The 25,281-nt window shown below is 47.3% G+C and overlaps 1 protein-coding gene across 1 annotated transcript in view; it reads right to left on the bottom strand.

The window, feature by feature from the left end:
• Positions 1-25,281, bottom strand: part of LOC121161742 (protein mono-ADP-ribosyltransferase PARP4-like) — a 74,570-nt gene that overhangs the window by 35,078 nt on the left and 14,211 nt on the right. Inside the window, exons 7-18 of the mRNA XM_040988344.1 lie at positions 24,031-24,180; positions 23,370-23,507; positions 19,827-20,000; positions 14,942-15,102; positions 13,702-13,839; positions 10,634-10,729; positions 9,028-9,211; positions 8,661-8,820; positions 7,049-7,173; positions 3,614-3,745; positions 1,551-1,637; positions 98-262 (exon numbers count right to left, since the gene is read on the bottom strand). Coding sequence (XP_040844278.1) covers positions 98-262; positions 1,551-1,637; positions 3,614-3,745; positions 7,049-7,173; positions 8,661-8,820; positions 9,028-9,211; positions 10,634-10,729; positions 13,702-13,839; positions 14,942-15,102; positions 19,827-20,000; positions 23,370-23,507; positions 24,031-24,180 — 1,710 coding nt within the window. The remainder of the gene's footprint in view (positions 1-97; positions 263-1,550; positions 1,638-3,613; positions 3,746-7,048; positions 7,174-8,660; positions 8,821-9,027; positions 9,212-10,633; positions 10,730-13,701; positions 13,840-14,941; positions 15,103-19,826; positions 20,001-23,369; positions 23,508-24,030; positions 24,181-25,281) is intronic.

Genomic DNA, 25,281 nt, shown 5'->3' with positions numbered 1-25,281 from the left:
GTCAGGAAAATTGACTTTATGCTACAATAGATGACTTCAGACGTTTTTCCTTCCCCATGCATATAACTGCCTCAAATCTAATCTTAGGTGTACAAACCTGAAGGTTTTCATTCAAGGCCTTGTCCTGTTGCCAGGGAGCCACGGTGGCTGGCATGAAGAAGACAGCCACGGGGCCCTGCAGGGTCAGTTCTGTGATGTAGGTGATTTTGATAAGAACCTTAGCTGCAGGGGGCAGGTTGCCAACACTCACAGTAAAAACATCCTGAAATAGAATCAGATGCAGTGGTTTGCAACTCACACAGGAGTCTAGATCCAGCAGTTTAAGCTTGCCTCCCTTCCTGTCCTTACCCTGCTAGAAGAAAAGACCTCCTAAGCGCCCTGCTGTGTCTGGTATTTTGGTTTATTGGAGCAAACTTATCCCAGAAAGAAGACCTGGGTGCACAGAACAACACTGACAGTGAAGACCGCGACCCATCTGCAGGATATAATAAAGGTTTGAGGGGAGAGAAGATTCCTGTTGGCCACTGAGCTGAAATCTACGTTTCCCATAAAAATAAATAAATCTTTAAAAAAAAGCAGCATCGGTGTAAAAGCCTGGGGTTCATTTGAGAGAGTGCCACTGAACTGTGGGTGACATTTCCATTTCTGAGTAGGACACACACAGATGCAAGATGATGCTCATTCTGATATTACCAGATAATCTATAAATTCATAACATGCTTAGAACTCATCAGCCAAGAGAGCTGAATTCCAAAGACTTGCTCTCTGAGGACAGAGGGGACAACAGGAACTGTGCAGATTCCTACAGATTCTGAGCTTGGCTGACTATGAGCTCCTGATCCAAGAGAAGCTAGGTTCTCTTGCAGGCTGTCCGCCATTGTTTGCTGTGGAGTCCATCAGATAGACCGGCATGGGGCTGCAGTCGGAAGAAAGCTCCTCTCAGCAGAGCAGGTGCATGGGAGGCAGACAGCTGGCAGTGTGGGGTGTGGAAGGTGGCCAGGTGAACAGATGTGTGGAAAGCAGCTGGCTGCTGCTTGGCCTGGAACACTAAGTGCCACTCGCCTGCACCCTCTCCTCTTACGAAGTAAAAGCTTTAAGCTGTCACTTCCAGGTCTGCTGGGAAAGGAACAGAAACAAAATAGGGAACAATATCTTCCCTATGGTCATAGCAACCAGGCACAGCTCCCCTGCTTCAGAGAAGGATGAAGCCAAAACTACCTCCCCAGAGGAAGGGGATAAAACCGTCCTGCGCTCTGGACCCTACATGAAGCAGCACAAAGCTCAGGCATCTGAACAAACAACTGCAGGGCAGGCAGGAAACCCCGACACAGCACTTTCCAGGGTGGGAAAATGTACAGGAGGACCAAGGAGGGAGGCCCCACATTACGGCCCATGAGAACAGGTCCTGCTTAAGAGTGAGGCTGGTGAGCAAATGGAACTCTGGGCTCTGAAACAGCACCAATGATCTGGTCTCTAGCATTTCAAAACCTTCTCCCACTTTCCCCCTTTCTCATGACCAGGCTAGCTATTGGAAGAGTATGAAGTCACACCGGAGCATCCTGGTCCATCAGGTAAGCGCCATGACCTTGGCTGATGGCCTCTCGGTATTCACGCTGGGCTTCTTCCTTCTCTTTAATCTGGAAGACATTTATTATTATTTGCTGATTTATTTGAAATGCAGAGAGACAGAGACAAACAGTACCCCATCTGCTGGGCGTGGGCCAAGGTGAATACGGGAACCAGGAACTCAGTCCAGGTCTCAAGGGCAGAAGGACCCAACTACCTGAGCCATCACTGCCGTCTCATTGCATTAGCAGGACACTGGAGTCAGCAGTGGAGCTGGACCAGAGTCAGGCACGGATATGGGATACAAGTGTCCCATATTAAGTGTTATCTTAATTGCTGCCAATTGGCTGTCCCTAAAGGTTATCTTAAATTTAGTCATTTTTTATTACTTCTGAGTGTGTGCTAATCCTTAAAGAACAAATCGATTGTTAACTCTTTTGGTACGCTTTTTCTTAGAAACTTTCCAAAAGAACTCTCATTTCAGTTTGACTACTTCTCTTTAATATTTTTTTATATTCATTTTGTTTCTTTCAAAGAGAGAACTATGGTCTGCTGGTTCACTCCTCAGTTGCCTGTGACCGGTTGACGGTAGATCAGGTGCAAGCTGGGAGCTGAGGACTCTACATGGTCTCTCCTGCATGGCAGGGACCCAGCTGCCTGTCCCACCCTCACCTGTTGTGCCTGACCCATCACCACCTGCTGTGCCTGACCCACCCCCACCTGCTGTGCCTGACCCATCCCCACCTGCTGTGCCTGACCCATCACCACCTGCTGTGCCTGTCCCACCCCCACCTGCTGTGCCTGACCCACCCCACCTGCTGTGCCTGACCCACCCCCACCTGCTGTGCCTGACCCACCCCCACCTGCTGTGCCTGACCCATCCCCACCTGCTGTGCCTGACCCATCACCACCTGCTGTGCCTGACCCATCACCACCTGCTGCCTCCCAGGTGCACATCAGTAGCAAGCTGGAAGGGCAGTGAGACGAGAACTTGAACGAGGCACTCCAAATGGAATGGAGGAGTCCTAAATGGCCTTTTTAAAGGAATTGTTTATTTTTATTGGAAATACAGATTTACAGAGAGAAGGAGAGACAGAGAGGAAGATCTTCTGTCCACTGGTTCACTCTCCAAGTGACCATAACAGCCAGAGCTGAGCTGATTTGAAGCCAGGAGCTTCCTCCAGGTCTCCCAAGCAGGTGCAGGGTCCCAAGGCTTTGGGCTGTCCTCAACTGCTTTCCCAGGCCACAAGCAGGGCGCTGGATGGGAAGTGGAGCAACTGGGATAAAAACAGGTGCCCATATGGGATCCTGGCATATGCAAGGTGAGGATTTTAGCCACTAGTCTATTGTGCCAGGCCCCTGAGGTGACATTTTAATAGCTGCACCACATACCTGCCCTGGCTTCACCTTTTTAATTTTAAGATTGATTTATTATTTATTTTAAAGGCAGGTTACAGAGAGAGAAGAGACATTACATCCACTGGGTTATTCCCCAAATAGCTGCAATGGCCAGGGCTGTCAGGCTAAGTCAGGAGACAGGATTCCATTTTGTTCTCTCCCATGGGTTGCAGGAGTCCCAGTATCTGACTATCCTCTGTTGCTTTCCCAGGAGCATCAGCAAGAAACTGGACCAGACGTGGAGCACCCATGGCTCGAACTGGCGATCACCGTAGGAGGCAGCTTAACGTGCTATGTCAGAATGTGGCCCTCCACACCCAGCTTGACTTTTATAGCAAGGAGTGCAGATAACAGGTTTTTTCCCCTCAGAAATGTATAAGGGGTTTACTAATTTCCCAATGTGCCTGTTTCAAACTTCTGATATTGAAATCATCTTTTTCTGAAGTGCCTAGGCACAGAATTTGCATGACCCTGACAGCTAAGGCTGGATGGGAAGCAGCTGAGCAGGGAGGCATGCTACAGTACGCACTGACCGTGTGCTGGCTCTGTCTCATGCCAACCCAGCCTCACAGCCAGAGCACTCTGATGAAGATCTGGAAGAGTGGGAGACTGGAAGCAAGGTCAGCCCCAAAGAGCTTGCTGCCCTTACCTCTCCTACTATGTGCTTCCCATTGATGAATGCTTCAAAGCCACACACAGCTGCCTTGTCATCCAAAGGAAAGATGTATTTCGCCTCAATGGGCACATGACTTTGATTTGTGTATGTCTGGAAAAGAACCACCTGCCGAAGAAAAAACCCACATGCTGGATGAGTCTATATGCATGACATAAACATGATTACACATATTTGTTTTAAATGCCTTCAGTTTTTATTACATCCCTTAATTTCCTGGCCCTGGCTTCTACAGCCACACATGACACAGTGGCAGGGCTGCCTCCATGCCCTGTAACCCAGTGCACTGGCTGCAGATTCAGGGCTCTGTGCACACCTGATGGAGACCATGGGAACTCTCACCAACACTGCACACAGCCCCATGTGTGCGCTGAGCCTCGTTCCTCTAAGTGTCAGGTGGCCTGGCAGCTGTTAAGATGCTCCCATTTATCCTGGGGTCATGTCTCACCACCAGGGGTGGGGACTGTCCCACCTGTGGGCCGAAGAAGGCTCACAGAATCATTTAGTCTGGCTCTGCCAAGTCAACCACAGATGGGACTTAATGTGAAATAAATCTATAGCAAGTGAACTCTTGTTTTGTTTTTTTTTTTCCTCAGAGGTTTATTTGAAAATCAGTTATACATATTGGTTACTCAATACCATGTCAACTAATTCCACAAGGTTGTAAATTGTTGCTGATGTTATGTTGGAGCTTTTAATCGATCAGGATGATACTCTGCCGGCTCTACCTTCAGACCAGAGATGGTCTCCCCAAGAAACCGTTGAACTTATCTGGACAATAAGATGCTGGACTCTATGCTTGGCAAATACTTCCAATGAAAGAATCTCAACTGAATTTGAACTGTGGTAGTGCAACAAGGTGGAGAAATCTACCATGGGGGGGGGGGTTGGGGAGGGAAATCCCAGTGCCTATAAAATTGTGTCACATAATGCAATATAATCAATAATAAAAAAAAGAAAGATTAAAAAAAGAGAAAATCAGTTATAGAGCTAGAGAGAAAGAAATTGATAGATAGATAGATAGGAATCTTTTGTCTGCTGTTTCACTCCCCAGGGCTGGGCAAGGCTGAATGAGGAGCCAGGAATTTCATCGATTTCTCTCATGTGGGTACAGGGGCCCAAACACTTGGGCCATCTCCTGCTGCTTTCCCAGGGACATTAATAGAGAGTTGGATAGGAAGTGGAGCAGCCAGGATACAAACAGGTGCTCATATGGGATGCTAGCATCACAAGCGGTAGCTTTGCCTTCTATGTTACAGCTCTGGCCCCAAATCAGTGAATTCCTAAGTTGATACTATCGTATGGTTCACAAATGATGTTGTGCATTTCCCAATAGCCCTTGGCAGAAAAAAGATTGCCAGCCCTGCAGCTCGTGGTAAACTAAAGGATCCTGGGTAGAAAGCGCAGCCGCCAGTGCACAGCAGGGCATCAATTTCGAGTTTTGGGACTGGGAGCTGCAGTTGTTGCCACTTTCTGGTGTCCTAGACAGCGCTGAACTGCCAAGAACTAGCTAGCAAATGTCTAAATGTTACACTCCAAGCATGATTTCGACTGGCCAAACTCTCATGAGGTTGACAAATCCCAAGCGTTGGCATTCTAAGCAGAGATTGGGGAGGTGAAGCAGGGGTCCCAGATGGTCTTTGCCAGGCCAGGTCCACTGGGACAACAGATGGAAGGTGGAGCTCTTCCCCAAAGCCTTTTCTTTGACAAAACCCCGAAGGACACCTGTGCTTGACGAGGATTTGCTAAATTGTCCCACGACAAATGGGGACTCAGTCTAAGTCAACACTTCATCCTGTTCTGCAGGTGACTGTCCCATGCCCAGTCAGCACGCCTGCCTCTGCATGCTGAGCTCTCAGAACTTGAGCTCAAGTCAGTCTCATCCCCTTGGTCTATCCTACTGTGTGACTGAGCACTGACCATGCCAGGAGTTACAGAGAATGGTAACAAAAGCATTTTCATCAGAAACTAACACACTGTGAAGATGACTCAACACTTCACTATTTTTTTCCTGTGAGATAGCGCCATTGTATAAGTCAGCTAAAACAATGAATTCACCCCAAGAAGGGTCAACCTGGGTGAGCCAGGCACAGACAACCCTTGGTGTTCACTGTGTGGCCTTCCCCATTTCAGGGCTACAAATGTCATCCTTCCAGTTGCTCAGAACAAAACCCCGGAGCCATTCCTGACTGCAGCCGCTCTCTCAGGCTCTGTTCCTATCCCCAAGCTTCCTGGGTTCACCTGTAGTCCTTTGCTAGCCTCATCCTGCATCCCACTGTGCAGGTGTTGGGCCTGATCACCATCAGCCCTCACTCAGTCCCCTCAGTAGTCCCTATGCTGCAATATGGCTCCAGATGTTTCCTGCCTCCTTGTTTTTACAAAAGATGTATTTATTTGTTGGAAAGTTAGAGTTACAGAGAGAGAGAAAAGACAGAGAAAGAGAGAGAATCTTCCATCCACTGGTTCTCCCCAAATGGTTGCAATGGCTGGAGCTGGGCTGGTCCAGGCTGAAGCCAGGAGCTTTTTCCATGTCTCTCAACTGGGTGCAGAGGCCCAGGCACTTGGGACATACTGTGCCATTTTTCCAGAGTATTTCCAGGGAGCTCGATCAGAAATGGAGCAGATGGTCTCAAATCAGCACCAGAAGGGGAGGCTGGCACTGCAGCTGACGGCTTCACCATCTACATCACAGTGCTGGGCCCCAGACATCCCCTTGGGATCAAGGCATGACCCATCTCGCTTCGCTCCTGCAGCAGGAACAGCCTACGTCTACCGATCGGGACTGTGGAGGATATAAGCTGACCCCTTGCTTCGGCTTGCATCTCTCGGAAGGGTCACCCAGCGAGAACTGCCAGAGATTCCCAAGGACACTGCCTCGAGCCTCCACTCAGAGTCAGGCAGCAAGTCCCACACCCTAACGTCGGCCTTGGACCCTCTCCCCTTTGTTCTGCTCCCGCCACTGCCCTGCCAGAGTGGCCTGTGTGATGTCACCTGACCGCTCCAGGTCTTTGCCCAATGCCACTCCCTCTGTCTGAATGAGCATCCACTGGATAGCCACACAGCTTAGTTCCCCACTCCTCCAGGTCTGCACTCAGATACTGCCTTCTTGGTGAGGCCTTCCTTGGCTGTCCAAACCCTTCCCTTCCTGATTTTCTTTTTGACTTCGTAACCCGATAGGCACTCAGCTCATTTGTCATGTCCGTCTCCTGTTCCCCTATACAAGCTATGCTCAAGAGGTTGGCTTTTGTGTTGTTCATAAAACTGTCCCTCCTGTGTACTGCCCAGTCAATCACAGTTGATTAAATGGATTTTAGAAATGCATACGGTTTTTTTTAGCTCCTGGAATTGCAATTGGATTCTTACAATTTATACCTATTCAGTTTAACCATCAAAGGACCACAAAGGGCTTACCTGGGCCACGAAGTCTATTATTCTCCCTTTGACGTGAACATTCTCAAGGGGAATCAGATTTCCAGAGGTGTCTTGAAGGCCAGCCTGGGTACTGCTGGGGGCTTTGGTGTCTGGCAACTGGTAATCTGCAGGTTGGGAATGTTAGTGTTAGCTGGTATTTTTACTGTAGCTTGTTCATTTATTTAGTCATTTTCATTCTATTTGCAAGACAAAGAGACAGACGAGAATCTTCTGGGCCTGGCATGACAGCATAGCAGTTAAAGTCTTCGCCTTGAATGCACCAGGATCTCATATGGGCACCGGTTCTAATCCCGGCAGCTCCACTTCCCATTCAGCTCCCTGCTTGTGGCCTGGGAAAGCAGTCGAGAACAGCCCAAAGCCTTGGGACCCTGCATCCACTTGGGAGAACAGGAAGCAGTTCCTGGCTCCTGGCTTCGGATTGGCTCAGCTCTAGCCGTTGCGGCCAATTGGGGAGTGAATCATTGTACGGAAAATCTTCCTTTCTATCTCTCCTCTTCTCTGTAGATCTGCCTATCCGATAAAAATAAATAAATCTTAAAAAAAAAAAAAAGAATCTCCCATCTACTCATTCATTCCCCAATGGCTGTAATGGCTAATTCTGGGTCAGGTGGGACCCAGGAACCAGAAAAACTCAGTGGGTACCAGAAACCTGCTCACTTGAGCTATTGCCATTGCTTTCCTGGGTCTGCGTTAACTGGAGGCTTTGCTCAGGGAGCAGAGCTGGGTACTGAACCCAAGCACTCTGCCATAGATGCAGGTGTCTCCAATGGTGTCTTAATGCCAAATGCCAGCCCCCTCACTACACAAAACATAATTAGAAAGTTTCTGTGACTTGTTCATGATGGCACCATGTGGTAGGGTAGACCTGCAAGCCTCAGCTTCTTGGTTCTAAAGCCGTGTCTGCAGTCTGTTCTGTCTTCCCTGCTTCGTTTGGATGCGGTTTGATTGTGTCCCCCAGAAGGTCAAGTGTGGGAGCTTGTTTCCTGGTGTGCTGACCCTGGGAGGTCACGCAGGCTTTTAAGGTGTGCCTGGTGAGTGGTCTCTGGGGCACTGCCCTTGGAAAGCACCAAGAAGGCTCTTGTGGGAGTCCTGCGCTCACTCCAGAGCAGAGTGTTAAAGGAGTCAACCCAGCCCTGACTCACTCTGACTTCCTGTTTTGAGGTGTGGTCTCTTGCTCAAGCTTCTACCATGAAGTTCTTAGCCTATCAACAAGAAAAAAACAATGTAGCTACCCAAACTTTAGGCTCTACATCTGTGAGTCAGACAAGCTTCCTTTTTGTATAAAGTTAGCCTACCTCAGGAATTTCATTATAGTAACCAAAGTGGCCTAATGCACACCCTCCTGTTATGCTTTTTGCACTTGGACAGCTTACAGTGACTCCACTGGCTTTAAGGTTGGCTGTCTCTGAGAACAAGTTCAACCTAAGTGAGCTAACAAAGTAACAAGGAATTTTAAGATCACTTAACCTTTCTCACATTCTGGTTGTCCCATGTCCAAAACAAAAAAATAAAATGAAATATTCATGTACGAGGTCAGATATTATAAAAAATGAATGTAAGTTTCATGACAAATGTAACAGAATTGTCTTACCTTCAATTTTGGAGCTGTCTGAGAACACAGGAGGTCTGTATTGCTCTAGTTCAATATTGTTAGGAGGCCTAAAGCTCTTTATTTGATCCTCAGGCAGGCAAAATTTAATAATATATTTCATTTTAACCTGATTAGTTTTATATACCACAAATTCGTCATCCTAGCATAAACAGAAAATAGTAAGAGTTAAAGACAACAATCACAACTTGTCATTAGCAGATGTTCTCAAAAGAGCAGGTCAGGTTTGCTAATGCAGATGGCACACATACAATTAATTACATAAATGTAATTATACTGAACATAGCAGAAGCAAAACCTGATGCTGTTCTTTGGGCATTTGGGACTTTGTTGCTTAATATATAAATACCTCAAAATCCGTGTTGAGCGAGGCTGTTCGTGCTACTCCATGCACACTGTGGTAGCCTTCTGGGGCCTCGGTTAAAGAGAAGTCCTTCTGGTCAAATTCTATACACTCCCCGAGGGCCACGTCACAGACAAGCAGGAACCTGGTGCCCTCGGTCTCACCGGGATGTGCATATTTAATAGTTGCACTGCATGTGGAAGGAAATAAACACATATTTCAACTTACAGCTACAGGTCAGTAGCATTTTATAGCAGACCGATCACCCCTTTCTTGAAGTCCCAAATCTGAAGTGTTCTGAAGTCCAAAACATGTTAAGCACTGCGTGGCACCAAGGTAGAGCATGGTACCCAGGCCTCCTGTGATGGGTCACAGTTACAACACAAGTGCGGGGGTCATTGTTATAGCACAGGGGGTGAAGTTTGTAGCTGCGATGCCAGCGTTTCATGTCCGTGCTAGTTGGAGACGTGGCAGTTCTACTACGATCCAGCTCCCTGCTAATGTGCTTGGGAAATCGTGGCAGATGGGAAATTCCTCGGACGTCTGCCTCCATGTGGGAGACTGTGGTGAAGCTCCTGGTTTTGGCCTGACCCCGCCTGGACCTTTGCAGCCATTTGGAGAGTTGGCAAGCAGATGGAAGATCTCACTTCCTCTCTTTGCCCATAACTCTGAGTTTCAAATCAGTAAGATAAACTTTTAAAAACAAACACAAAACAAAATAAGCCACAGGTGTGCTAATCATTGTATACAATGACCTACAGGCTGTTTGCATAAGGTGTATATGAAGCATAAAACATTTTGTGTTTAGGTTTTGGTCTAAGCCCCAAGATATCCCATTGTATATATGTCAATATTTCAAAAGTTGTGAAAACTTGAAAATTAGAACACTTCCTGGCCCCATGAATTTAGGGTTGTATTACTGAAATACCTTCCTGTAAAGCTATCCCAAAATTCACTGTTATTGAGATTGTTGGAAAGATTCAGCTCTGAACTTTATTATGAGCTTGTTTACTTTAAAGTTCAGAGAGTAAACACATATATGGGCCTTGGTTGTGTCAGGTTGTCTTCAAAACACTTGTTCTCAGAGAAAAGTATATTGCTCCTGCCAATTTTGTTTAGATTTCTGGGTTTTTTTTTTTCAAGATTCATTTAAATTTTTTTGAAAGGCAGACTTACAAACAGGGAGAGAGGGGTTGAGTTTTCATCTGCTGGAACATTCTAAAGAGGCATTCATGGCCAGGGCTGTGCCTGAGCCCAGGCTCTCAAAGACCCTGGCTGCAGAGACTGAGCCCACCCCAGCCCTGGGTGAGCTGCATAACCTGGAGCAAGGCCCTCTGAGTCCCACCAGTGACAGAGAACAGTTAGGGCTTTCCTTGGAAAGAACCTCAGCCAAAACACACAGCAAAGCTCTTAGAAGCGTGCATCACGAAGAGGGTTTCAAATGTAATTTCCCTTAACATTCGCTGTCAGACAGCCGGTTACAGGACACTGGGAAACCTGGCGCCTTTCAGTGGTTTGTTGCTTGCATAAGAAACTTCCTCATCGGGGAAAGACAGAGGCAAGAAGAGCAAGGCGCAGCATCGATTCCTTGGGAAGCAAGCAGCCGACTCACCTGAGCGAATCACTGAAGTATATTCCACTTCCAAGATTCCCAATGTCCGTTCTGTGCACACCACGATCTTCAACCACTTTGGGTAAAAGCAAACCCCTAGAAAGAAAAGGGTATTATAATGCCCGAGCAAAAAAAAAAAAAAAAAAACAAAAACTGGGGGGACCTCTTATCACAGCCTTGTAATAATAGAAACAGTTGCTATTTAAAAACCTATTAAGGGCCTGGCACGATGGCCAAGTGATTAAAGTCCTTGCCTTGCATGCGCCGGGATCCCATATGGGTGCCAGTTCTAATCCCGGCAGCTCTACTTCCCTTCCAGCTCCCTGCCTGTGGCCTGGGAAAGCAGTCGAGGACAGCCCAAAGCCTTGGGACCCTGCACCCACGTGGGAGACTGGAAAGACACTCCAGGCTCCTGACTTCGGATTGGCTCAGCTACAGCTGTTGCAGCTCACTTGGGAAGTGAACTATTGGATGGAAGATCTTCCTCTCTGTCTCTCCTCCTTTCTGTATATTTGCCTTTGCAATAAAAATGAATAAATCTTTAGAAGGAAAAAAAAAAAAACCAAGACACCAGCACCCGACATCAGAGTACTTGGGTTTGATAGATGGATCCAGCTTCTGACTACAGCTTATTTTTTTTTTTCTTTAAAAGATTTGTTTAGGGCCCAGCACGGTGGCGCAAGTGGTTAAGGTCCTCGCCTTGCACGCCCGGGATCCCATATGGGCGCTGGTTCTATCCCGGCAGCCCCGCTTCCCTTCCAGCTCCCTGCCTGTGGCCCAGGAAAGCAGTCGAGGACGGCCCAAAGCTTTGGGACCCTGCACCCGCGTGGGAGACCCGGAAGAGGCTCCTGGCCTCGGTTTGGCATAGCATCGGCCATTGCGCTCACTTGGGGAGTGAATCATCGGACGGAAGATCTTCCTCTCTGTCTCTCCTCTCTGTATATACGCCTTTCCAATAAAAAAAAATAATAAAAATAAATCTTTTAAAAAATGATTTGTTTAATCTTTTAAATAAAAGTCTACCAGTGCAGTAGACTGGTGGCTAAAAAAGTCCTCGCCTTTTTCACCCAGGATCTCATATGGGTGCTGGTTTGTGTTGGTGTCTCCACTTCCCATCCAGCTCCCTGCTTGTGGCCTGGGAAAGCCTGTATATCTGACTGTCCAATAAAAATAAATAAGCCTGAACATTTTTATTTAATTATACTGAAATGTCAGATTTATAGAGAGGAAGAGAGACAGAGAGGAAGATCTTCCGTCTGTTGGCTCACTTCCCAAGTGGCCACAACAATTGGCTCTGAGCCGATCCAAAACCAGGACCCACAAGCTTCTTCCACATCTCCCAGGCAGGTGCAGGTGCCTAAGGCTTTGGGCTCATCCTCTACTGTTGCCCAGGCCACAAGCAGTGGGCTGGATGGGAAGTGGAGTAGCTGGGACACGAACTAGTGCTCTGATTGGGTCTCGGCAGGGTGAGGATTTAGTTATTTAACCATCATTCTGGGAACTTAATTCATGTAGTTTTATAATAGGTTTAATACCAATTGTTTAATTCTCTGTCATTATTCTTCACCTTCAAAATTATCATGGTAATGCCAAAAATTTTTTTTAAATATATGTAGTTAAAATCTCTTCTCATTTTTTGTTCAGTTTCTTAAGGATATATTTACTTCTTTCAAAAGCAGAATAGCAGAGAGAGAGAGATAGCTTTAATTTGTTGGTTTATGCCATCTATGGCCATAATAGTCTGTGCCAGACCAACGTCAGGAGCCGGAAACTCCTTCCGGGTCTTCCATGTGATGATAAGGGCCCAGGCACTCAGCCCTCCTCTGCTGCCTTACACGCACAAGCAGGAAGCTGGGTCATAAGCCAAGAAGCCAGGACTTCCAACAGCCCTCTGAGATGGGGTGGCGGAGTTGCAAGTGCAAGTTTAATCTGCTTCTAACTTCTTTCAAAATGTATTGATTAATTTGAAAAGAATTGGCATCCTTCAGATGAACACAAATATCTTTTGAGTCCATCAACAGCATTTTTTGTTTGCTTGTTCTTTTTAAAAAAGATTTATTTATTTGAAAGAGTGACACAGCGAGAGGTAGACAGAGATTTTCCATGTGCTGATTCGCTCCTCAGATGCCTCCAGGAGCCAGGCTGGCTGAGCTGAAGCCAGCTCCTCCATGGGGAGCAGGGATGCAGGTGCTAGAACCATCATCCGCTGCCTCCATCAGCAGGCAGCTGGCTAGCTGGGCTCAAACCACACACCCTGTACGGGCTTAAGCATCTTAAGTGACAGCAGTTTAAGTTTTTTTTCCAGGTGGATCTTGTATTTATTTATTTTTCTTTCTTTATTTTTTTGAAAGTCAGATATACATAGAGGAGGAGAGACAGAGAGGAAGATATTTCATTGGATGATTCACTTCCCAAGTGACCGCAGCGGCCGGTGGTGAGCTGAACTGAAGCCAGGAGCCAGGAACTTCCTGTTCTCCCATGTGGGTGCAGGGTCCTGTGGCTCTGGGCTGTCCTCGATGGCTTTCCCAGGCCACAAGCAGGGAGCTTGATGGGAAGCAGGGCTGCTGGAATTAGAACAGGTGCCCGTATGGGATCCCAGGGCTTTCAAGACGAGGACTTTAGCTGCTAGGCCACACTGCCGGGCCTGTTCGTTTTTTTTAAAGTACTTAGAGGATCAAATTTAATCTTATTCCCCCCTTTACTCATAAGCTTAGTTTTAGCATTAATCTTAAGTCAACAGAAAACTAGAGTTATGTTTTGATTTGGAAACTCACATATAGGTACTCTAATTTCTAGAATTATCTCTTTCAATACTGGGCAGTTCTCAGATTAGTGACACATGAAGAGCCTTGCAATACACAATCACTTGTCGTCATACGATACAGTCTTCCAGGGGCAGTTCATACCCACACAACACAACTTTAAAAAGCAAGAACTACACCATTTAAAGGATATGCTTAGTGATGAGGTGTTTAATTTTCTCTAGAAGTCGGCTGGCTGAGAATTTAGAAAATTCTAGAAAAACTAGGGGAAAACAAAACGTGTCACCCACGGGAGGCTGCTCGTACCGGGACAGGATTCCTATGAGGTTACGGACTGGAGATCCGTGTAACAGGAGCCTCACGTTGCCCAGTTTGCTGAGAAATTCGGTGGTTTCATTCACTCTGCCGACTCGAAACATCTGCAAGATGTTCACACGATGTTTCCTGCAAGAAACAGAAGGAAAACCTTGAGATGACATATTTAGAAGCAAAAGACACACAAGATCATGATTGTCAAGGTAAACGCCTATTGTCAGAAAGCTGAATCAAGAACTTACAACACAGCCTAGAAAGGGTTTCCTACTGAAAACCTTTTACGTGTTGATTTGAGGGACAGAAGGAGAGACCTCTCAAACTCTGGTCCAGGCCCTAAATGCCCGATGCCCGAGGATGGACTGCCACCAGGAGCCAGGAACTCCATCTGGGTCTCTCCATGGGTTTGGCAAGAACTCAGACACTTGGCTCATCTTCTGTTCCCTGGGATATACACTACGAAGAATCTGGAATCAGGAGCCGGAGCTAGAAGGGACCCCAGGTACCCCAATGTGGGAGGCAGGCATCTTATCTACTGGGCCAAACGTCTGTTCTGAAAAACACCAACTTACTGAGCTTACGGTAAAAGAAAACGTTTAAGTTAAGTTTAACATTTTATACATAGGCTAATCCCAAATCTTGTCAAATACATAATATACAGTGTACAGTTCCACTCACATATAAGAATAAAGTGGGAAGGAGCACTTGTTCGGCAGCATATATGCTAAACAACAACAACAACAACAACAAAAACAAAAAACAAAAAACAAAAAAACACCCAGATGGGAGGCTGGCATTGCAGCACGGTTGGTGAAGCCGTGCCACTTGCAATGCGGGCATCCCATGAAGTGCCCGTTTGTGTCCTGTCTGCTGCACTTCGGATCCATCTCCTTGACAAGGGTCTGAGAAAAGCAGCACAAATGCGAAGACAGCACAGTGCTTGGGCCTGGATGATGCCCTGGCTCTGCCTTCAGCCTGCCCCAGTCCTGTGGCCACCTGGGGAGTGGACCAGAAAGATCTCGCTCTCTCCCCCTCCCCCCAACCCTCCACCCCTCCTTCTCTCTGTCTCTCAGCTCTGGTCGTTGCAGTCACCTCGGGAGTGAACCAGCGGATCCAAGTTCTTTCTGCTCTCATTTTCCTGATAAATCTGCCTGGCTGATAAAAATAAACCAATCTTTAAAAAAGTAATAATAATAAAATTAAGAAGGTTCTGAGATGTTTCCTTTTGGCTTACCCGTGATTGTTCTTTAGTATCTCCTTTTTAATGCTAAGAAACTCTTCAGTATTCTGTTCAACGTGCTCAATTTTGCACCTCAAAGCTCGGTATTTGGCAAGAGATGGTGGGTTGGGTTTGGAAAAATTAGTTTCACAGACATTAACCATGTCTCTTATTAGCTGTGGGTGGAAACGGTACACAGACATCAGACTCAATACATATCAAAACATGAATATTTATATTCTATTGATATGTTCTCAAAAAGAATGGGAAAGTCATTTTTTTTCCCCAAAGCTTTACATCAATGTTTGCTGTTTGTACTGTATTAAAGTTAACAAAGTTCGCTATCTGATTGCACAGTATACAATGTTAATAATACAAACACGAATCTAGCATATTATTGTTAACAAGATATAAATACACTATTCACTTTAGTTTTAAATATTTGAAAGGCAGAGTGACAGAGGAGAGATAGGGAGATGTGTTCCACCTGCTGCTTCAGTTGCCCGGGCAGGGCGGAAGCTGGGAGAACCATCGGGGTTCCCTGTAGGCCACGATATTGGTCATCACGGCATTTATTTGTCCTCACCACAACACCAAAGTAGCTTATTATCCTCATTGCTCAAAAAAAAAAAAAGTCAAAAAGTTCATGGAAAATACATCGAAGGAGAGACTATTGACAGATTTCAAAAGCCATTTTGTAGCAAAATAAAATTTAAATCCATTTTCGCTTTTTGAAGAACTATCATGCAGATAAGTGAGAGTTTGAGAACTGAAATCAATTGTTTCAGGTCCGTCGGTGAGCAGGGACAGTGAATAAATGCGATTCAGGATTAGTAGATTTCTGATCTATTTCAGGTTATTGGAGAATGCGCTGTGTTCTGTACTCCGGGTGTGCGGGCCTGAGCTACACAGCCGACCACACACATGACGGGGGAGCTGTGAGATCCTACAGGACATGCAACCTCCCTGTCGTCCAGAGGCTATGACTACCGTGACGTCACGGGACGAGGTGTTGGAGACGCCGGTGTAAACACGCCTTCAGCACCGCCAGCACACGTCACGTCATGACGTCACAGGACGGGGTGTTGCAGATGCTGGTATAAACACGCCTTCAGCACCGCCAGCACACGTCACGTCATGACGTCACAGGACGGGGTGTTGGAGATGCTGGTGTAAACACGCCTTCAGCACCGTCAGCACACGTCACGTCATGACGTCACAGGACGGGGTGTTGCAGATGCTGGTGTAAACACGCCTTCAGCACCGCCAGCACACGTCACGTCATGACGTCACAGGACGGGGTGTTGCAGATGCTGGTGTAAACACGCCTTCAGCACCGCCAGCACACGTCACGTCATGACGTCACAGGACGGGGTGTTGCAGATGCTGGTATAAACACGCCTTCAGCACCGCCAGCACACGTCACGTCATGACGTCACAGGACGGGGTGTTGGAGATGCTGGTATAAACACGCCTTCAGCACCGCCAGCACACGTCACGTCATGACGTCACAGGACGGGGTGTTGCAGATGCTGGTGTAAACACGCCTTCAGCACCGCCAGCACACGTCACGTCATGACGTCACAGGACGGGGTGTTGCAGATGCTGGTGTAAACACGCCTTCAGCACCGCCAGCACACGTCACGTCATGACGTCACAGGACGGGGTGTTGCAGATGCTGGTGTAAACACGCCTTCAGCACCGCCAGCACACGTCACGTCATGACGTCACAGGACGGGGTGTTGGAGATGCTGGTATAAACACGCCTTCAGCACCGCCAGCACACGTCACGTCATGACGTCACAGGACGGGGTGTTGCAGATGCTGGTGTAAACACGCCTTCAGCACCGCCAGCACACGTCACGTCATGACGTCACAGGACGGGGTGTTGCAGATGCTGGTGTAAACACGCCTTCAGCACCGCCAGCACACGTCACGTCAGCAGCACACCATACGGGATGATGAACGGAAGCCTGTTATTGGCTTATTGATTTCTTATACCATATTTTTGTCATTATTTTGCATGCTCAGGTGTCCTGCGAAAGTCTGCCAGTTGTGCTGGCAGTACCTCATCCATCTTGTGTTAACCGTGTGTCCTGAGGGACTGACCTATGTCACCTACGGCTGTGCAAGCATGACGAGAACGCAGACTAACACCTCGAACCTGAAAATCCTAAATCTAAAGTGGACCGAAGCACTGGCATTCCCTACTTGATCTCATAGGATGAGTCCCACTCAAGAAGCAGGTACATAACAATATTATATTAAATTACCCTCTGAAAAAGAAAAAAAAAAGGAAAAAAGAAAAAAAAACAAAGAAATAAATTATCTTCTGGCTATGTACATAAGTTTTATAGGGAACAAATGAATTTTCTGTTTTTACTTGGATCCAATTCTCATGTCTCATTTCATTTATGCAAAAACATTACAAGTATGCATTCACATATATGCAAACCCTGAAAAAAATCTGAAATGTAATACTTCTGGTTCTAAGCATTGTAGATAAGGGATTCTCAACCTGTACATATTTATATAATTATTTGCAAAAATAAACTCTGCAAAGGCAACAAAACAAAATGGTTCCGTGTTATGGAAAGGAGATGGTTGCAGGGGACAGAGTGGATCAGAGATTTCTCTGAGCATATCTTTTTAACATCATTTTGACTTCTGAATCATATAGATATTTTAATCTATTCAAAATACAATTTCAAACTAAAAAGTTTGGAAGGGTTGGCATTGTCGTGTGGCAGGTTAGATGTAATGCCGATATCCTGTAACAAGCAGGCCAGTTTCAATCCTAGCTTCTCGTTAACGTGCCTCGGGAAGCAGTTAAGGATGGTCCAGGGGCTTGGTCCTTGCCACCCGTGTGGCGATCAGGATGGCGTTCCAGGCTTCTCATTTCAGCCTGGCCCAGATTGGCTATTGTAGCCATTTGGGGATCAGTGGATCTGCTTTTTTTTCCATCTTTATCTCTGTGTGTCACCCTGCCTTTTGAATAAGTAAATACATATTAAAAAAATAATCATAAAAAGTAATCTGGGAGACCAGCACCATGGTGTAGTAGGCTAATCTTCCATCTGCAGTGCTGGCATCCCACATGGGTGCTGGTTCAAATCTCTGGCTCCACTTCCAATCCATCTCAGCTACAGTGATTGTGGCCATTTGGGGAGTAAAGTAGCAGATGGAAGATCTGTTTCTCCTTCTCTCCATAACTCAACTCTTCAAATAACAAAATAAAAAAATATATATCAAACTTCAGAAACCGTATTTGACTGAGTGCCATGTTTCCTCTGAGCAACCCCGACCATGAGATTCTATTTCTTAGGAAGGGGTCTTTATCTGCTTGCTTGGTGATTATTTTTGCTAGTTTTGAACTTCTGACTCCTCTGAACATCTGTCCGAAGCCATCATTTGCTGCAAACATGCAGTGTTCCACATCTACAAACTCTGGAACTGCAATTCTCGATTCCCTAACCTGCCCCAGGCCGTTCCCACACAGAAGGGGCCTGAGTGTGACTTCAGCCTTATCAGGAGCTGCAAGGCCAGCGTGCAGCCGCTTCCTCTCTACTGAAAGAGCTCAGGGCAGGTGGCCTACTTCTGATGTGGCCCAGTAATCCACTCCCGTCCCCAGGGCAGCCCATGCGACTCAGGTCCTACCAGAGATGCACACAATTGCAGGAGACTTTCTGAGACAGAAAAGGAAAGAATCCAGATGGGATGCTGGAAACATCTTTAGCTCTACTCTGAGCGTGAGGGAGGCAGGCTGGGAGGGGAAAGGCATTGAGCCAACCCGAGGAGTCAACTGGGCCATCAACTGGGCCATCAACCACCCCACATCTCATTGTCCTAAAGTCCTTGGGGTTGAAGCCCATGGCAGTTTTCTTCTGTAGAAAAAAAATCTTACTTCATCTATTGGTCTGGAAAATTATTTTCACAATGCAGAGATCCTAAACAGATTCCCGCATTTGTATGTGTGAGGAATCTACATTAGAAAACTTCCCCAAGAACCCAAAGGTCCAACATCTTGCAAGACCTAGGTGGTCGCCGACGCTCCTTGCACCTCGCCATGCCATTCAAGGACACCAAGAAAAAGAAAGATGCCAGGAAGCCAGCCAAGAAGCATAAGGACCCTGTGAACAAACGGGGGTGGGGGGGAGGAGGGGTGGACAATGCCAAGAGGAAGTGGTCCAAAGGGAAAGTTCAGGGCAAGCTCGACAATCTGTTTCTGTTTGACAAAGTCACATGGGACAAACTCCACAAGAAAGTCCCAACTACAAGCTCATCATGCCTGCTGTGGTCTTGGAGAGACTCAAGATCTGAGAGTCCCTGGCCAGGGCAGCCCGGCAGGAGCTCCTGAGTAAAGAACTTATTAAACTGGTTGCAAAGCACAGAGCTCAAGAAACACCAGAAATACCAAGAGTAAAGATGCATGAATGGGTCCAATGAATCGTATATTTGGAAAAGTCAAGTTGTATTTTAAAAAAATAAAGAGAGAAAGAAAAGAATTGAGAGCACATTGGACCCTGTGAGTGATGACTCAATCGGCTAACCATCCACCTCCAAGTGCTGGCATCCCATATGGATACTGGTTCGTATCCCAGCTATTCTACTTCCATTCAGCTTCCTGCTTGTGGCCTGAGAAAGCAGTAGAGGATGGCCTAAAGCCTTGGTAGCCTGCACCTAAGTGAAAGACAAAAAAGCTTCTGGCTCCTGGCTTTGGATTGGCTCAGCTCTGGCCGGTGTGACCATTTGGGGAGTGAACCAGTGGACCGAAGATCTTCCTCTCTGTCTCTCCTTCTCTCTGTGTATATCTGCCTTTCCAATAAATAAGTACATATTTTTAAAGATTGGTCTACTCCCAAGCATAGCTTAAATTGAATTTCCTATTTCAGAGTTTTACCTGGCATAGGTCTTCCTCCTTAGCCAAGAGCTTCAGGTTGACTTCTTCGGGGCCTGGGGCTTTGTGAGGTATTAATCTGTAGAATTCAGCAACCACCTTTCGCAAGTGCTGTGCTGTTTCTCCATTCTTCAGTGCAGACTTTGCTAGAAGGAGAATTCCCTCTGCCTTGCTCACCTTTAAGAGAAGTTAAATGTGTTTATTAAAATGAAATCTTGATGGTCGTAAGTGAAGGCACATATATAACCATCTCAAACACAGCTGGCGGGTGCATCACCGCTCTGCGATGTACCATCAGCCGTTGGCAAGCTGAGAACACCTGGACTGCAGACACATCTCACTTGTCCTGATTCCTCCAGAACTGGGCTCGTAGGCAGCCTGTTTCTGTATGTGGTGAATCTGTATACATACATACACAAGAGTACTTCAACATATTCAGTAAAATTGGTCTGGGGAAACACACTGAAAATCTCTTCCCAGTTTTCCCATGAAGCTTTTGAAGAACACCGATTTACACACAGAGAAGGGAAAACCGGTACAGCTATAGGAGATTGGCTTTTTCCATGGGAAATGTGGAAAGCTATCATATCAAATCAAGAACAAAATCCACAGATCACATTACTTATTACACAAGAGCTTCATGCTTGTTACCTAAGGAAACATTTGTTCCCCAAATAAAAGAGTTTAAACCTACAGAGCAAAATTGTACTGCCTTCATATAACATTGCAGATGCACAAGGTGCCTCACAAGGGAGATGCTCTTTCACTAGCAATTGAACACACTAAAGAGTGAAGCACGCTTTCTGGGGGACTGCAAGTGCACCTGCCTTATCCAAAACACTCAGAAGGAGCCAGGGTGGGTGTAGGACAGCTAGGCTAGGTCTTGGAATCTGTTGAACCATGTAAGAGCTGAGTCGGGTGGTGGACCAGGCAGTGCTGTGCTGTAATATTCAATGTTAAGAGCCAGAATGGGTATGGGCCAGTCAGGCAATGTTGCCATACCTGCCAGGACAGGATGTGGGACAAGTCAGGCTGGAAAAAGAACCCACCAACACAGGCAAGATCTCCAACTGGGAGGCGACCTGACAGAGGAGCTATGGGAACTCCTCGGTCAGGATATAGTCCCTGCTGGTGAGTGCAAGAATCTCAGCTGGGAGCAGCCCAGATCAGGCCAGGTTATAGTACCCACCACCATACATGTGGCTCAGGTCTGGGGGTGGGCCAGGCTATGCCAGTTCACAGCACCCACTGGCAGATGTGAGAACCAGGATGGGGTATGTGACAGGCTGGTTGGGCCGCAGCACCAGCCAGTTCACATTAGTGCTGAGACTGGGGACTGAATGGGCTGGGTTAAGATGAAGCATTTATCAGCATGAGAAGGTACAGGCTAGGCTGAACCAGGCCAGACTGGACTACAGAACACACTAGCATATGTAAAACACTGAGGCAGGAGGGAGGGGGGAAGGGGAAGAGCCCAGTAGTGGGGCTACAGGAGCTCCCCTGCTGGGTCAGTGCTCATACTGGTAAGTGTGAGAGCTAGGACTGGGGGCAGACCAGGCTGGGCAGGGATACAAAGCCCACTGGCCTCCATGTGAGCTGGGTTAGGGGGAGAGCCAGGCTTAGCTAAGTGACTAATGCAGGAGCCAGAGTAAATGCAAGTTGACTGAGCTTTGCCTGAGCATCAGCTGGCAAGTGCAGGGAATGGGGGCAAGTCCTGTCCCTCTAGACCACAGAACCACCTGGAAAATGCAAGATCTGGGGCTGGGAGTAGGCCTAGTGGGTAAACTATGGGCACCCCCTGAGGGGCTGCAGCTCCCACCAGTGAGTGTGAGAACCAGGACTGGGGGCAGCACTGACTAGACAGGTGGTGGCATCCACCAGCATGAGAGTGGGCTGAACAGTGCAGTAACTTGGGCTGAATTAGGCTGCAGCACCCAATGGTGTCTATGAAAGTCAAAAGGGATGTGAGACAGACTGGATCAGTCTACTGCACATACTGCCATGCTCAGGAACCATGGCTGAGGGCCTAGTGTGGGTTATTGGGAGTCACTCTGACTGGGCCGTGGTTCTCACTAGCGTGGGTTAGGGCTGCGTGTATGGTGGGCTGCGTGTATGGTGGGCAGGGTTGGCCTGGGCAGGAGCATCCATTGCTTTGCCTATGAGATAGGCCTGGGGACAGGACTGACCATGTCAGCAACTACAAACACCAGTGTATGTGTGGGTTGATGCAGCTGACAGGCTGAGCCAGACTCCACACTGGCTGGCACACACAGGAGTCAGGGCTGGGATCACCTCTGGTGAGGTTGCTTTGGATACCTCCACAACTGGACCACTGGACTCAGAACTCCAACCACAGGATCTGTGCTCTGATCACGGAGTGCAGGTGTCATAACTGGGGCTGCTTGCTTGCTGAAGGCTGTGCACTGGACGGCGTGCCCAGATGCACAGGAGGGTATCTGACAGATCACTGAGGCTTGCAGAGCACAGCCAGTGACATGGCAGGCGATAGAGGGCAGGACAAATGGGACAACTCTGCTGGCCAAGCTTGGATAGCAAGCATCTGGGTGAACTGAGACTCTGAAGTGGACTATGTCAGCCAGTGGAGCTTGGAAGGATTTCCTCAAGCTTGGAGCAATGAAATGAACAACACCTCAGAACTACTGGAACCACTTGCTCAGACCCCTCGGAACACGCTCCACATCAGTGACCCTGGGATGACATTGAGTGGCCGTCCCACATTGCCAGGTTAGATTGCTGGCTAGAATGCGGTTAGGAGGCTGGATGTGACCCTCTAACCCCTCCCCCTAGATATGGGAAGAAGAAAAAGAAAATGGAAACAATTGTCTCACCCACTTTTCCTATTCTGAAACCTTTCCCAGCCTAATCAGTGGTCCCCATGGGCATGCATCCTTGTCAACTATGTAAACATCATAAAAAAAAAAACAGGGCCCGGTGTGGTGGCGCAGTGGTTAAGGTCCTTGTCTTGCACACCCGGGATCCCATATGGGCGCTGGTTCTAATCCCGGCAGCCCCGCTTCCCATCCAGCTCCCTGCCTGTGGCCCAGGAAAGCAGTCGACGACGGCCCAAAGCTTTGGGACCCTGCACCCACATGGGAGACCTGGAAGAGGCTCCTGGCTTCAGATTGGCATAGCATCGGCTGTTGCGCTCACTTGGGGAGTGAATCATCGGATGGAAGATCTTCCTCTCTGTCTCTCCTCTCTGTATATCTGCCTTCCCAATAAAAATAAAACAAATCTTTAAAAAAAAACACGCTCAGAAGATATGAGACTATGACGCACATTAATGCATAGGGCTCTAACTTGGACCAAGACCACCCATGGCCAACAGGCCTAGCTCAAGTGTCTTGGCCTCCTAATTAGCCCACACTGAAGGCTGATTTTTGATCAGCCTGCTGCTGATAATGCCAGACGGGGCTGTCTGGTTTCCTGGGGGAGCTTGGAGCACCTTGCCCAGCATGCATACATAAGCGCTAGAATCCAAGCAGTAGCTTATCCTGTTGTGTCTCTAAGACCCACTGCACTTACATCGTTGAGGCTGATGCTGTTCACGGGCTTGAGCAGCGTGTGCTCTAGGTGGCCCAGAACTTCCGACCACAACAACTCCACCAAGTCGCTCACCTCCGGGCTCAGAGGGCCGGCACCGATGACCTCCTCCAAAAGCAGCTGCAATGGCGACACAAGAATGACTCACAATCAACCAGGCATCGCGTGTGAGTGGATGAAAACACACCTGGGCCAGTGAGCAGAGGTGAGTTGTTGACCTCGGCCTGGTGTGACCGTGTGGATACAGCTGGACTGTGGCCCTCCAGGGTTCCCAGCGTGGTGGCGTTGAGGCCCTCAGATATTTTGCAAGATGCCAGGTCACTGTAATTTCCCTCCCGCCATTTCCTCCATGCACCTTTTCCGAATCTGTGATACCCGTCCCATCATCATCTCTATTCTCCTGCAATTTTTCTGCCTGCCTTTGCCTTTCCCCTCATGAGCTCCAAGTCTGTGACTGCCATTAAGCTCAGGCAGTCAGGGCTGACGATTCTTGCTCATGGCTCCACACCTTTCTATGCGGTCACTTACCCTTTTCCTAAATCCTGCTTTTCTGTCCTCCCAGTCTTTTTAGTGTAAGAAAGAAAACATTCGTCTCAAAACATTAAGTCAGCAACACAAAATAACATGCACAAATCAATCTTACGGCTTGCAGTTTTTCAGATGCTAATTGGGTGGCTTGGAGTGTGAAGTGTTCCCTGAGCAGAAATCCTTGCTTCTTCAGTTCTTCAATGTAATTTGCATAGTATTCGCTTGCATCTGCAGCGGTTTTCTTGACAGCGAACTGTCTTCTAGTCTGTGAATTACAGTACACAGCAACTTATTAACACATCCATTTTAACGGACACCTACTACGTGGTGAAAGACACATTAGATCTGTACTGTGAAGGGGTTTCTTCAATGTTCAGGTCTTGGGTAACAGCCTAAAACCTGGAAGCAGTGAAGAACAGCAGACACAAAAGGCCATCTGAGTCCTTGGAGTCACTCCAATGATCATTTAGAACCCTCATTTTACCCACTATTCTAGCTTTGAAGTCTGGCACGATCATTGCCACTGCTCGGGCTATCGCCTGTCACACTGCAGCATCCAAGTTCAAGTCTCAGATCCTTTGTGTTCAATGTAAAGACCTGCCAATGCACATCGCAGGAGGCAGCAGGTGAGAGCTCAAGGTCATGGGTCTCATCTGTCCGTGTGGGAGAGCTGGATAGAGTTCCTTGCTCCTGACTTCAGCCTGGCCCAGCCTCAGATATTTTGACACTGGGGAGTGAAGCAGTGGACGGAAGATCTCTGTCACTTTGTCTCTCTCTCTCCCTGCCTCTGGGCTTTTTACATACACTGAAAATAAACACACACACAAAATTATTTTTAAGTAGGTAGAGTGTATCATAATTTTGAAATATTTCCATCAAAATGTTTTTTTTTTAATTATTTTTATTCATTTGACAGGCAGAGAGAAAGGGAGAGATGGAAACTGACAGATTTCCATGTGTTGATTAACTCTGCAAATGCGTTCAACAGCCAAAGAAGCCAAGAGCCCGGATCACCATCCAGGACTCCCGTGTGCGCAGAGGAATGGAACTGCTTGGGTTATCCAGGGTGCTCTTAGTAGGCCACTGGGTTGGGAAGAGAAACCAAGACTTGAACTAAGGCATCTGGTTGTGGAATGTGGGTTCCTCAGGACTACGTCGCTCACAACACCAGATGCCTGCCCCAACACAATTCTGTTCAAAGGGCAAGCTTGAAAACTTTCTTCTGCAGAAGGCCTTAAGAAAAGATTACTTCTTTTTTTCTTCTTCTTACTTCTTTTTAAAAAGATTTATTTTATTTTTATTGGAAAGGCAGATATACAGAGAGGAGGAGAGACAGAAAGGAAGATCTTCCATCTGTTGAATCACT

The sequence above is a fragment of the Ochotona curzoniae genome, unplaced genomic scaffold (genome assembly GCF_017591425.1).
Source record: "Ochotona curzoniae isolate NIBS_2020 unplaced genomic scaffold, NIBS_Ocur_1.0 contig_4838, whole genome shotgun sequence".
Taxonomy (NCBI): Eukaryota; Metazoa; Chordata; class Mammalia; order Lagomorpha; family Ochotonidae; genus Ochotona; species Ochotona curzoniae.
The sequence above is the reverse complement of the archived record's forward strand: the minus strand, read 5'-3'. Positions and strand labels throughout refer to the sequence as shown.